Genomic DNA, 15,187 nt, shown 5'->3' with positions numbered 1-15,187 from the left:
CCATCTTATAAAGAGTTGCAATTGATCTGATCAATCACAACTATGGAAAGCCAGCAACGCCCACATCTAAAATGCATGTTTAAAATGTTTTCTAGGTATGATGTATTTTCATACATTCATTGTTTTGTTGACAATTTGGTGTGTTTGCCTTTGTTTACAAAGGACAGTTTGCAAATGTCCTGTAGAAAAAAAATTATGACACCGATGGATTTCCATAACGTAACGATTGATTGGTTCGTTCCAAAATCTGTGAGACGATGTCCTGATGCATGTATATTACACATGTCCTTGTTATGATGTGATAATCTGCTGAATGTCTATTATTTATTTTTTTTTGCATCTTATTCATTTTGCTCTTTGTAGATGAAATTGAACTGAAGACAGAAACCCATGAAGCAGAAGAAGAGGAGGAGGAGGAAGATGAAGAGGATTATGAGGATGATGATGATGAAGATTATGAGGATGAATATTATGACGAAGAGGAGGATGATGAGGACGATGACGAGGATGATATTTATGATTACCATGATAATGACGATGGAGAGGAAGACGATAAGGACAATGATGGAAACGAGTCAAAAACCAAATAACGTGATCACTGACATCGTCTTCCTCGTCGACAGTAGTGGCATCATCTGAAAGCTATGATGAGGGTGCAAGAAAAATTTGAATTCATGTAATGAAGTTATGTAACCATAAGGTTCCCTTGTGCTATATCTTATTCTGGATTGATATGAGTGGATATCCAAAATTGGATTGTTTCATGGAATTATTTATGTTTAACCAAAACAGTGCACAAGCTAAAGTATGGATATAGAAATAACACAAATTTGATGTACATGTTCCTTGTTCTCTTTTGCCATTGTAAAGTACAATTGTTCTTATAAGAAGGATTATTTCTGGTTCTGTACTTAAGAAGCATCAAAAGCTGAATTCATTGGATATTTCTTGGTTATGGTTACAAGAGCGCTTGCAATCACTTGTAAGCCAAGCTTAAATCTAAAGTTCACTCATAAACCTTGTTATTAGAAATGGAAATTTACAATTTTTGATTTGCTATAATTAATATTGATTTCAAAATTACATCAATCAATTGCAAATTTGATTTTAAATTGTTTAATGTTTCATGCAAAAAAAACTCTCTCAGTTCCTTTCTGATTATTGAGAGATACCAAACCTTGCTGATCACCACGGATAAATGAAAATATTTAGGATTTAATCATGATTAATTATTGATTCAACCTCTCCTTGATTGGTATGTTGATTGCATGGAGTGTGGGTGAGAAAGATATCAATTTCCCAGATAAAAACTTCTGTTGAAAGTTCAGATCATTTGTTTCCAATGAAGAGACTAATAAATAATGATACATGTTGCTATGGTTACATAGCTCGACAGCCAATCAAAAAGGTATCCATGGTATTTATATGTACCTTTTTCATAAGACTTTATAAAACAAGCAAATAGGCTCTCTCTTGACCAAATTCAATTTCTCAGAACCTATCTTATATGTATCAACTCCAGATATAATATTTTACCAAATCTTTCCAAGACTTCAAATATTGTAATTTGTGAAATCGATCAAGATCAGTTTTATGACATCAATATCCTGTAATCATGTGGATTGCATTATTAAGTTTATCATATCCATTTTGTAATACAACTTGTGTTATTGTCTATCAAGTTTCTGTATCATTGTAATCTTGTAGTCTATTCATCAGTCCTGTAGATGTATATATGCCAACTCTACCTATTAAATAGGACAGTCCGTAGGTGAAAAAAAGACTCTATTCAGCTGTTATGTCCCTTTGTTTGTACTTATGTATACAAATCTCAGCAATGTTCCTTTGTTCAGTTTTGTCTTCCTGCTTTCTTGGGTTTCAAGTTTGGCAGGTGTATGGATGTTTCATTATTGGCAGCATTGCGAGGCTAATTCATCTGGTTTTGAAAATACTTAAATGCACATGTGTAAGACATGGTAGCTTTAAAAGAGCACCACCATATACAACAGTAGTTGCATCTCAAATCTAAAGCTGCCTTTGATGTAATGCACAATGTAGAAGATGAAATTGAGAAAGAGAATTCATGGCCAGATGAAAAAGGTTGTGTTCTTTTATTGATTATTTTGAAAACTAAATAGTGTTCTGGGGCCCTGTTTCATAAAGAGTTACAACTATTTTAGCTTCTCCATTATGGCACACCACTACCATGGTAACAAGACTCAGCAGCCAATCACAATCTAGGTTTCCATTGTAGGTACAATAATGACAGTTATAATAGTTGTAATTCTTAATGAAACATGGCCCCTTGACTGTCAACATTTGATTACCCATGAGATCATGAAAAGATGGCGGCTTTTGTTTCAACCCACCACTTTAATTGGTTCTGTGTTTTTCATCTCTGATGTAATGTTCTGTGTATATGTTTCCTCTAAGATGAAATTGCAAGTCCTATGTGAGGCGTAAATGTAAAGAAAGCATTGTGAGCCTTCCGTTATCGAATATTTGAACGTTATTTGTAAAGAAAAAACATGCCTTATTGTCGATTTGATTTTTAGCATACAATAAATTTTGAGTTGATACTTGTATATCTCCATCTTGACCCTACTTAACAGTGTATGTGTATGTCTCTTGTAATATTATTCTGGGGCCAGCTTTTATATGAACACATTTGTGAAATGATAACTGACCTTATAAACAGGATTATGAAGTGCCAAAATGTGAGCCCTAATTGTATTTTTTCCAATTTTTTCTCAGAACAACATGTTCTGAAATAAATATATTTTACATAACTGTGTGTTAACCCTCAAAGGACTGGGTGGGGCCATGATCGCCCCCCCCCCTCAACGCTTCGCGAGATATTTCCAAAACACCATAAGATTGTGCCGCAAAATTGTATGACTTTTGCTTTGATGTGTCGTTCATTATTTATTGAATTGACTTAATTTGACTAAATTGGATTTACGCGTTTATCTACATAAGAATGAATAATTAAACATATTTTTTTAATCGTTAACCTAATTTTCAAATATTTTTAAATACGGGATTCAGAATCACCACCTTATATAGATAAAAGTGATTTAAACTAGGATACAAATATATGTAAGTCCTGCATCTAACTAAGACCCTGAAAACCTTTGCGTGAGGATTTTATTTTGGTAAATGCTGAAAAATAATCAAGAAAATGTTTTTTAATAAATTCTACAACTCTAATGCAGGTGCGACAATGAACAGGACATGGCAATATTCCCAAATAATAAATACTTTACATGTTTACAATTATCTATATTTTTGAAAAAGTTGAAAAATCCAAAGTACCCTAATATTTAGATGAAGGTTGAAAGCTTCAATGTACATTTTAGTATTCATTAGAACGGTTTTTCTATGAATAACAGCAAAATAAATCTTTTTTTCCCTCCACAATTTTGTTCACAAATTTGTTTTCTCAGTTCATCTCTATAAAATAGGCAGTGGAAAAAGCTTGAGAAATGCTTAAAAAATGGGAATGTGAAATTTTCATGGCAATATGAAAACTAAAAATAAAGGTGATGGCTAGAATTATATTATGAATGCAATTTACCTTCAACTAAAAATAAACAGAGATAAAGAAATATTAAGGACATGGAAATTACAAATGTACCGGTAATTAATTTGCTTGCATTAAAATGTGTCTGGAGTATTTTGTATGGCAAAATCACCCGAAAGGCTTGGTATTTTTTCTTTTCATACATATCCTTAGCATAGTAATGCAGATACATGTACATTGTAATTACAATTCAGAAAAATATATCTCATATAATGAAAAAGTTAATAATGATAACAAAATAAACAATGAACTGTTTTGCCTATACGCATACCATATACCGTTTCAGTAAAAGTAACATCCACCTCAAATCAAAATATAGACTCTATATTTAACAATACTTCGGAAGTATCATGACTCTACATCATAAGTTGAAATACATGTAGTACAATGCGCAATGAATTGTGAATACGGTATACATAAATGAATGCAAATACAGATTAAAAAGGAAAATTGGTCCTATGAGGTGATATCACACACTTTGAACAATATTACAACAAGAAAGTTATGAATTTTTAAAAGTTGTAAATATTGGTAATCACTATACCCATGGAGACTTTAAATTGGCCGCATATCATATGGGATGTCATAGTGATGTCAGGCAAGGACTACTCTTCCATGTACTCCAATACATATTATGGCTATACTGTCATTTTTCCCAAAAGTTTTATTTCAAATTATATTTTTCTTTCCTGAGGACATACTACAATATACTACCTGGGTTATATTTAGATTACTGCCCCAGGGGAATGGGTACTTAATGGATATCGGAGCATGCATGTTTGTCGCAAATTGCCATTCAGTCCATGCATTTTCATCATGGTTAATTGATTCGGACACACTCCATTCATTATTATATAATATGCTACTTTTATGAATACACTGTATCTTCAAGAAATTTAGATTCATCAAATTTCTTAAAATGTATGTATTTATCTGTTAGAGATCAATACATGTAAAAATTAAATAATGATCACTGAGGGCAATCATGGCGACTTCGGAAAGTAAATGTTCTGGAATTGTTGTAAAATTTTAAGTCTATACATTTTGAGGAAGTTGGTGTGATTTGAGTGGTTTTCGTAACAATATGTGTGAGAGCAAATAAACATTCGATAACATAAAATGGATTTTCAATAAGAGAATCAATGACTTGGTTATCATTTTTGAAATCGCCAAGAATAATGTGTTCTTTATCTTCAGATATAACCGGTGTGTTGGCTCAGTTGGTAGAGCGTCCATCTCACAACCGGGAGGTCGGGGGTTCAAACCCCGGCCGCGTCAGACCAAAAGACGTTAAAAGATGGGAGTTGCTGCTATAGACCCTGTTTGGCGGTCAACGATTAAAGGGATAGATCTAGAGCCTCGTCGATCTGGCGCTGCACAGTGGCTGCCGGGCCCACGATCAATTGGGCAAAGCAAATTTTCGGAGTATTTCCATTTCGAACATTAAATTATGGATTTATCATTATTCTAAGAGATTATACAATTCAGAATAAAATTGGATAATTCAGTTATAAATGGCAGGAGCATTGTCCCAGCAGTGTGGCTGTAGAGATAATGGTGTTTATGAGAACAAAGTGTTTGGAGAAGAAGTTGTCGACCACAAGGATGTACACACATGCTATGCCAGCACCTGTTACTGTTAGTGCCTTTGACACGCCTATAAGCATTGTGTTTGGAAGGAATCCTGAGAGTGCCAAAGACATACCTGGATAAAATCTGAAAGTAAGGCTGTTCATTTTGGATTATTCTCTTTTCTTCACAGGCCAGTGGACCTTGGCAAGTTTCGGCTGGAGGCCAAGAAAGGACTGGAAGTTCTCTGATGTCAGAAGAATCATGGGATGGAGACTCACCTGCTTGTTGAACGGGGAAGGACGTTCAGTGCAAGAGTGAGTTTATGGATTTAGAAAATTCTCAGTGACTCTCAACAATTTACCATTTGGCATTGCCTTTAAGTATATAGGTGTTACGCCTTACGGGTACATGTATATGGGTTTTTCCTACAGTTTGAAAAAAAAATTACCATTCGTAATTCTGTGAAAAATCTTTCTGTATGTATTGAATGATAAATTCAAGAATGTTCCCATTTGGGGGAATTTCTGTATATTTCCTGCTCTCAGGTATGTAGTTCCTATACAAGTTGTACTGCCCTTAAACAGATCATGATGTGAAGTAAAAATGAAAGAAAGTGGTTTCAGACATTTAAGATTTTATTATTTTATGGAGTTTGGGGGTACAATAAACATTTGTTATGAAAATACATTTTGAAAATATATATTTAAAGGATTTGAAACCATTTTAAACACATATTTTTATGAATAAAATATCTCCTTTATCACCCTAGATTTTCCTTTTAATATGATTTTCATGTTGTTTTCCTGACAAGGTTGAAGAGCTTCGGAAGGAGTCACAAGATCCTAACGACCGGCGTGATCGTCGTGAGGCATACCAAGCCATGAGTGTTCTTTACTGGGAAGCTGCATTAGATCATCTCAAGATGATGGCCAGGTGGGTGTTTCATTAAGGGTTTCGTAAGTTTAGAGTGACTTTAAGAATGACCGGTGATTGTTTCTTGTGGTAAATGTTATATTCATGGCAATGGTTTTGCGCATAAGAAAGGTTCACTATTCGTTCTTAAAATCACTCTTAACTTACGAACAGCTTTATGATCGAAACGGCCCCAAGAGAGCCTTTCATGAAACAAATAGTCAGTGATTTTGCTCTGTCTATTGTTATAAGCTACCAAAATCCTTGCATTTGATTGGCTCAGACCAAAAGTGTCAGTGAAATCTTTTTTTGAATGTTCCCTTGTTTATGTCCTTGTAGACAATGTCTGGATCGAGGGGGCATGGCTGTTTTATATGCTCTTTCATCTATGTTCAACTCATCATTGTACATCTAGCTTGTTACAGCTATTTGCAGTTATATGATTTCATTATAGAATTTGTTGGTTATGATAATGATAATGGTATCCACACTTCACAGTTCTCAAGGAAGTAACTTGTTGTTATTACCCTTATTTATATATCTTTAATGAAAATGTGGAAGGCTAAGATTGAATGACACCTTGATGTTTTGTTCTCTTTCCAGTCATCGAGCAGTCCTACACCCCAAGAAGCCAATGCATGTTTTAACATGTCCACAAACCATTTGAAGTAAGTTTTAAACTGACATTCCTTTTCCTCTTCCCTCTCTTTTCTTCATCGCCCCCCCCCCCCCCTCCATTACTCTTCTTCCCCATCACTCTCTCTTCTTTTCTCATCCTTCATCTAATCTCATCTCTTCTCTCGTTTCCTCTCCTCTCCTTACGTCTGATATTGTTACAGTTTTTAGTTATTCCATTGAACTCTTGATACATGTTTTTGAAAATTATAAAATGTTGCACAATACAACAGTATTGTGTTGCACAATACAACAATACAGTAAAAAACAATTGCACAATACATGCAACAACATGCATAAAGTCTGATTTCAGATGCATCACTCTATGTCTTCTCTTAGGCTGTCCAGTGATTCAATTCAGTATTTATTTCACATCTATCATAGAATACATAAGAAAATAATATTACAAAACAGTTTTAGGTGCTTATACTGCAGGCAGTTCCAAAAAAATCAATACATGTGTGTCCACAATTTCCAAGGTGTACAGTGTAGTAATTTCACAATTTATACTCTCTTTTTTTTCTGTAGGATGGTCAGGTTGCTAAGTTACCTGATGAAGGTGCTGTAGTGATCGCTGAGTCGCTCTTTGAGAAAGGTCAACACCAGGTGGCGCTGTCTAACCTTGCTAAAGCTAAATCCCCAAAGGCTCTCTTTGCAAAAGCTATGGTACGTTTCAATCCACATTTATTGTTGTTGTAATCATCATTATGTTCAGAATTAGTAACACCATCTTCATCATCACCATCATCACCATCATTATCATCATCATCATCACCATCATTATCTTCATCATTATCATCATCATCACCATCATCATCATCATTCCAAGTTATGATAGGGCTACAGTAATTGTACTGAAGGATAGTATACCAAATGGACTTAATTGTCTAATTGCTGTTCACATTCATATGATCAGTAGTTTCTGATAGAATAAAATGCATTTACGAACATAATTGAAACAGTTTGATTAAAGCAATTCCCAAATATTTGCTTTTGATTGGCTGACAGTCAAATTACAATTGATTTTCTAAAAATATAATTACAACAGTTTCTACTATGTCTTTAAAATCAAATTGGTAATATACCAATAATAGTGTGGTACGGTATGTCACTGACACAGCTCCCGTAGGACTAGCGTGCCAAAATTGATTTTTTGGTTGTTTTGGCTTCAATAGGGTCCCCTTAGACCAAAAACGATGGGGTTCAAATTTTCAGACCCCTCCTTCCCTTTGTGGGGGGTCCTTTTTGGCGCCATATTGGCCTGTACAAAGACCAATAGGATAATCCATTGTTTTCAACCTTATTTCTCACTTTTCTTCACCAATTATATTTTTTAGTTGTCTGAGGTGACTGAGAATGAATACTTGATGATGTTGTGATGTCAATGTTTTTTTAAATTTTACCATATGGGGGCGGACTTTATGAAAAATGCCCCAAAATTGTAAAATATTGCCCCCAAAATATTATTTTTCCCTTTTTTGGCACTAAAATTAGGACAAAAGGATTACAAAATGAAATGAATATGTCTTTTTATACAATCCAACAACAGAGGAATATACCACATGTAATGTATATCATTATTTTTGGTCAATTGATGTAAAAATCATCCCCATTTCATCTAGGCACTGTAATTTTATCAATAAATTTGAAAGCTGACACATTTCAAGAGCAATTATTTCCAATGCCGATTCATAGTATGGGCATCTAATTTGTTTGATTCTACCCACCCCCCTCCGGGGGGGGGGGGGGGCAAAATAGCTACCTTAGGCTAAAATAAAAAAATCCTGGATTCTTTTTTTTTGGTACTTAAGTGACCTTTATTTGGTTTCTATTCAAAGATTTTTAAGGGTGAAGAAGTATATCGGGAAAAGTTACAAGGACCCAGAAATCCATGATGGCTTCCAAAAATGGAGTTTAAAATGGCTGTTGATACTTTAAATGGACATAGCACATTTTATATACCTGAGATAGATGGAATCGGTGTCTAGACCATGGTTTCAACGATCAAAATTGGGACAAGGATACCGTTTCCTTTTTTTATTTATGTAACTTTTGGAGGCAATCTTGGACTCAACATACCGGGACAGTCGGTGGTCCGGTATGTTAAAAAATCCAAGATGGCTTCCAAAAATGGAGTTTGAAATTGCTGTTGCTGCTTGAAAAACCGATATAGTTTGTTCAATATCCGGGAATATGAATGTGTGTGACTACCATGGAAAAGTGAGTCTAATGATACATTAGAATAAGTTACAAGGAGAGTCGTTGGTCGAGTGTGTTAAACAATAGGGTATAAAATAGCCACTGTTATTTACAAGTGGACATGTAATATCCATCAATAATATGGTTTGATGTCTAAACCATGATTTCTAAAGTCAGAAAATTAGTTACAACCGTTCGGGTGTTGTGGCCCAGTGGATTGGTCTTTTGACTTTGAAAGGGTCGTGGGTTCGAATCCCAGCCATGGCATAGTTTCATTCTGCAAGAAATTTATCAACATTGAGCTGCACTCAACCCAGATGAGGTAAATGGGTACCTGGTAGGAAGAAATTCCCTGAATGCGCGAAGAAATTCCTTGAATGCTAGAGCGCCTACATAGGCAGCCCATCTAAGGCAGGGGTAATAATAATGGCAAGGCCCGCTGGTAGAACAGTTTTTAGAACTGAAGTGGCTTCCCTAGGTTAATATACCTATATTATTAATATTATCATATCATAACAAGGACAGTCATTGGTCTATGTCGGAAAATCCAAGATGGCGTGAAGAAATCTGAGTCTAAAGTGAATGATGTTACTTAAAAATGGACATAGTTCATTTAAAATCCACCAAGGACATATGATTTTGGTGTCCACTCAATGGTTTCATGATTATAGTGATACTTTCGACTAGTTACAAAGATAATTATGCACTTGTCCATTTTGCCTAAAAATCCAAGAAAGTTTTCAAAATGGCATCTAAAATGATTCCTAAAACTCATTAATAATGGTCAGAGTTCATACAATATTAATATGTGAGGAATAATTTGGATGTCTACATGGTTGTATAAAGGGTTAGATAATACATTCAACAAATAACAAGGATATTTAGTTTTCCATTTTGTCTAAAATCCATGGTAGATTTTAAAAATTCATCAAATGGGTGCTATTACAAACTCATGAATCAATATGATAACTTATCCCATATATTTAAGTGTATATACATTTAATATTTCTCACATGTTGGTATTGTTTGAATAATTTCTCCACTTGTAAGTAACAATAGTCATTTTGGAACCCATTTTTAAAGCCAACTTGGATTTTAAGGCAAAATGGATAACTGCATAGTCATTGTAGCCAGTCCTTAATGAATATTTTTAATTTCAACTCTTGAAATACTAGTGTAGACACCAAAATAATATCCCCAGGTTAATGTTTAATGTCCTATATCCACTTTTAAGTAAAAGCAGTCATTTAAGCAATCTTGGATTTTTGATAAACTTGACATCCGACTGTTCTTTCAACTTGAAACAATACTTGATCCTTAAAACTCTAGTGTAGACACCAAAATCAAATCCACAATGTGCATTTTTAATGAACTATGTCTACTTTTAAGAACCACAGTCAATTTAGACCCTGCATTTTGGAGGCCATATCGCATTTCTTGACATACCAGACCACTGACAGCCCTTATTTACTTATCCCAATGTCTTATTTGACCCTTGAAACCATTGGTTTAGACACCAAACTGGGGGCCGTTTCATAAAGCTGTTCGTAAGGTGGTGATCTTTTCTTACGCGCTAAACCATCGCCTATGGTGTATACCATTTACCAAAAGAAAGGATCACCAGTCGTTCTTATCTTACGAACAGCTTTATGAAACACCCACCTGATATCTCCCAGGCCGATATGAAATGAACTATGTCCGCTTTAAGTATCAGCAGCCATTTTAAGATCATTTTTTGGAATTCATCTTTGATTTTTGGACATACCAGACCACTGACTGTCCTTGTAACTTATCCTTATATATTACTTGACCCAAACCAGTGGTTTAAAATTTAAAATTGAAATCACATTTCCATGGACGATATGAAATCAGCTATGTCTGCTTTAAGTTTAGCAGCCATTTCAGAATAAATTTTTTGAAGCCATCATGGATTTTTGGACCCACCAGACCATTCACTGTCCAATTTACTACTTCACCCTTAAAATCATTGAATCAAATTGCGGATTTTTAGCACACGGTAGCCTTTTTTGATGCCATCTTATATTTTCCAGGTATCCTGGGGTCATTATATTCACTCTATCCTGTGTCAACAAATTATTTTAACTCCTAGACCATGGAGTATGAAACTGATTAGGATTCTAGGGTGGATAATGAGTGAGTCGTATTCATTAATTTTAAGTGAATGGTGGCCATCTTTGATACTATCTTGAAAATAACAACTTTCCCTGATGCAGATTTTGGTAGATTTTTAGTACATTATTCCTGAGATCAATTAGTACTAAAAACTGTTGAAAAACAATGTAAGTTCGGAAGTTCTCTAAACACCACATGTTATTTCAATAATAATTATGTGCATGTGTGCGTGTGTGGGGGGGGGGCTAAAAATATATTTTATGTGTTTCTTTCTGTCTATCAGTAATTGGAAATTAGCCGAGAAGTATATAATTGACAATTCGAATTGAAGCCCTTTAATCGTAAATTGTACTCTAGAACGAGTGGCCTAATGGTTGAAGTTGTATGCCAGTCGGTTGGGGGGGGGGGAGTAGGGGATATGGTTGGGAGGATGCTCGTCTAACTTGAAGCCTTCAGATATAGGCATTCTAGCTGTCTAGGGATGATAAAATACCATAAAACAATCCATTTTTTAACCGGGCGCAAAATTACTAATACTCCTGATTTTAGTGGGTCTTGATATAGGTGACCCCCCCCCCCCTCAGGCAGTGGGTGAGGGTGGGGAAAATTGGAACCCTATCATTTCCTGATAGATTGGACCCAAGTGAATAATAAAAAAAAACAATTTTGGCACAAAAATCCTGCAGGAGCTGTGTCATGATATACCGTACCACACTAATATCATCATCATAAGTTATGGCGCCCTCTGGTGTTGTAGTTAGGTTTTCACTGCATAAAATCCTGAAATGGGGGTGACTTTTACATTAATTTACCAAGAACAATCATATAAATTACATGTGATGTATTCTTTTGTTATTGGACTGTACAACAAGACATATAAACTTCATTTTGTAATCTTTTTGTCCCAATTCTAGTGCCAAAAAGGGGGAAAATTATATTTTTGGGGTAATATTTTACAATTTTGGGGCATTTTTCGCAAAATCCGCCCCCCGTATGGTAAAAGTGAAAATATATTGACATCACAACATCATCAAATATTCATTCTTGTACACCTCAGACAACTTAGAAATAAAATTGGCGAGGAAAAGTGAGAAATAAGGTTGAAAACAATGGATTATCCTATTGGGCTTTGTACAGGCCAATATGGCGCCAAAAAGGACCCCCCACAAAGGGAAGAAGGGGTCTGAAAATTTGAACCCCATCGTTTTTGGTCTAAGGGGACCCTATTAAAGCCAAAACAACCAAAAAATCAATTTTGGCACGCTAGTCCTACGGGATGACACACCATACCCCACTATAAGCCATGCTTCATGATCCCTTTAGTTTTCTTCCTTCTCTTAGCCCTTTCTAGCTCTTCAAGGAATACCACAAGTTCTTGTTTTTCTATTAGGGATTTTAGGGAATGACACTTTCTGTAAACAAATGCGATGAATAAACCTAGTATATACATTTGTATTGTTTCATGATAAAAAGTTTGATGACTTGATGTTAAAAAAATGACCTTTGTGAAAAGGGAAGGAAATAATGTTTATACAGTGCGTATCAAAAAAAGTTTACACTTAGAAAAAATCCTGTAAAGTTATATATTTGTAATATCCTGACGATTTTTCCACATTTTAGCATTGGTACAGTTCAATTTAAGCAAATGACGATATAACCGTCGAAAAATATTTCCGCTTCAGTAAGCACCATACACTTACTTTTGAAAAGTTGGTGAAAAATGATTTGCGCAGAACTTTGAAATAGTTATGCGAATAAAAGTAGACCTTAATAATGAAGAACACGTGGAATTTAGCTATTAAAATTGATTTGTAGATATCCTTTACCTTTTTTAAAATTGTTTCCTTGCCCAAAACACTTCGAAGAGTGCATTGCGCCCCACCCCACTCCCCCACACACCAAGTCCATCTTGCCGATATTTGCTTTACACTGAGTTGTGATTTACATGAAATGGCTAATGAAATGTTAATCATTGCCAAGCTTGGGAAAAGTGTGGAGAAACAAGTATTAAATGAAAAATGAAATGTAAAGCCACTTTAAATGATAAAAAACTTAGTGAAAAATGCTGGAGATGGCTGATATAAACTTTTGTTCAGATTCAGTTATGTCCTCAGATCCAGCTGGCACAAAAAGGGTAAAGGTTGTGCTTACTAAGTGTTAAAATTTCAAATTTTGGCGGCAAAATTGTTACAAATGCTTGAATGTATCTGTTTTATTTCAATTGGCTTAAAGTGCTAGGGAAATTTATGAGAAATGCTTCGCAGGTTAAGTTTGATTTCGTCCTTTCCCCTTGACACAGCGTGAAAACAAGCATTTCTGCGCAAACAGATTTCTGCGAGCTTTACAAAAATGGACAGTGCTCACTCAAGTGTAACATTCTGACAAAACTTTTACTTTCATTTGATAGATGAGACCCAAACCCATAATTATATGTGAAAAAATTACCCACATGTTGTATATTTTTGAATTCCCAGGGCTTTTTCAAAGTGTAAACTTTTTTTTTGATACGCACTGTATAACAGAAAAGGGACATATAATGGAAGTTTTATTATGTGTTCATTGTCTATTTTGGTTTAGATGCTTCATGTGTTGGCCTCTGTGGAGACAGATAATAAACCAGTTGATAAGATCACGGTAGATACCTTGAAGAAATATAATTGAAGTTTGATAATGTGTTCATTGTTTTATTTTGTTTAGATACTTCATGTGTTGGCCTCTGTGGAGACGGATAATAAACCAGTTGATAAGATCACAGTAGATACTTTGAAGAAACAGGGAGATCTCTTAGATCAATCCAAACATACTCTCTATCTCACTATGGATAGCATCGATAAGGAACCAAGAAATGTAAGTCTGAATATGATATTAAAATTGATTTTTATCTTAATAGTAATGATAATATGTATATTTACCCAGGGAAGCTACTTCAGTTATGAAAACTGTTCTCCCAGCGGGCCCTGCTATTATTATTACCCCAGCTTTAGCTGGGCTGCCTAGAAGCGCTCAAGCATTCAAGGAATTCACCTCACCTGGGTTGAGTGCAGCACAGTGTGGATAAATTTCTTGCTGAAGGAAATTACGCCATGGCTGGGATTCGAACCCACGACCCTCCATTTCAAAGTCAGAAGACTTATCCACTGGGGCTGGGCCACAACGCTCCATATATTCTTGCTTTGATAACTCTAAACCCTTTAAACATGCATGTATCATCATCCTTGGTCTGGTAACACAAAGGTTAGCAATTAATTGTACGCTTGATTTTTACGATTGATTGTACATTGTAAATGCAATCGATCATAGAAAAATGTTTTACGATCATTGCTAAGCTTTGTGTTACTTGCCCCTAGTCATTGGATTCTGGCTTGGCCATACATTATGTACGGTATTCACTCGTTACAGAAGTAGCAGCTGAAGAAGCAGCGCCAATATATGTAATTTTATAGTCGGCTATGTTCAGCCTTGGTTCCAATAAATGATGAATGACTTTACGCAAACTTATCTGATGTGTTTAATTTCTCTACTTTGGCGTGGTTGCAGCGTTGGATCTTTACCCAGTCATTTGAAGTAAGAATTATAGGCCATATATGGCTACCACATCGACAATCAGATACAGTGATTGTAGTGATATTTGCGATTGTCTGGCTGTTCATCACTTACGATCAAGTGCTTCAGTACACGGTAAGCACTTTGGATAGCCCCACGTATACATAATTACGATCGCGCAGTCCGCGAAAGCGCCCGCACATAGGTGCTTAATGAAGGATGAGACATATGAATCCTTCGTTGGATGGAGGCAGTCCCTGCTCCATTTTCTTCAGACCTATTCTGAATTTACACCTTTTCTTCTTCGTGATTGTTCATGGCATAGGAAGTCAAAGTTGAAGCCTTTTCGAGGTTTTCATGATGATCCTGATCCTGTTGACTTACCAAATCGGAAATCTGCGCAAAAAGCAATATTGTTAGAATGTATGCTTGGCCAGATCTCGATTTATTGCCCTGTCATTTCGCGAGGCCAAATCATCAATTCTTCAACATCTTTTGCTCAAATTTGGTCTATGATATGCATTCATTTTGGTTTCAGTGACGATTGTAACGTCAGTGATGATGGGATTG

General features: G+C 35.4%; 2 protein-coding genes across 9 annotated transcripts in view; both read left to right on the top strand.

Annotated features, from left to right (window-relative positions):
* Positions 1-2,585, top strand: part of LOC121429784 (E3 SUMO-protein ligase RanBP2-like) — a 54,599-nt gene extending 52,014 nt beyond the window's left edge. For 3 of the 4 annotated variants that reach the window (XM_041627013.1, XM_041627012.1, XM_041627011.1), the window contains exon 38: positions 364-2,585. In XM_041627013.1, the coding sequence (XP_041482947.1) occupies positions 364-590 (227 nt within the window). In that variant the 3' untranslated portion in view covers positions 591-2,585. The remainder of the gene's footprint in view (positions 1-363) is intronic. The other variant, XM_041627014.1, reaches the window with a different exon arrangement.
* A 2,739-nt stretch (positions 2,586-5,324) lies between these two features.
* Positions 5,325-15,187, top strand: part of LOC121429422 (E3 SUMO-protein ligase RanBP2-like) — a 39,187-nt gene continuing 29,324 nt past the window's right edge. For 2 of the 5 annotated variants that reach the window (XM_041626405.1, XM_041626403.1), the window contains exons 1-5: positions 5,331-5,469; positions 5,967-6,088; positions 6,671-6,735; positions 7,271-7,408; positions 13,772-13,921. In XM_041626405.1, the coding sequence (XP_041482339.1) occupies positions 7,406-7,408; positions 13,772-13,921 (153 nt within the window). In that variant the 5' untranslated portion in view covers positions 5,331-5,469; positions 5,967-6,088; positions 6,671-6,735; positions 7,271-7,405. Of the gene's footprint in view, positions 5,470-5,966; positions 6,089-6,670; positions 6,736-7,270; positions 7,409-13,771; positions 13,922-15,187 lie in introns of all 5 variants that reach the window. The other 3 variants (XM_041626407.1, XM_041626402.1, XM_041626406.1) reach the window with 3 other exon arrangements.

The sequence above is a fragment of the Lytechinus variegatus genome, chromosome 16 (assembly GCF_018143015.1).
Source record: "Lytechinus variegatus isolate NC3 chromosome 16, Lvar_3.0, whole genome shotgun sequence".
Lineage (NCBI taxonomy): Eukaryota > Metazoa > Echinodermata > Echinoidea > Temnopleuroida > Toxopneustidae > Lytechinus > Lytechinus variegatus.
This window is presented reverse-complemented; position numbering and strand designations above follow the sequence as displayed.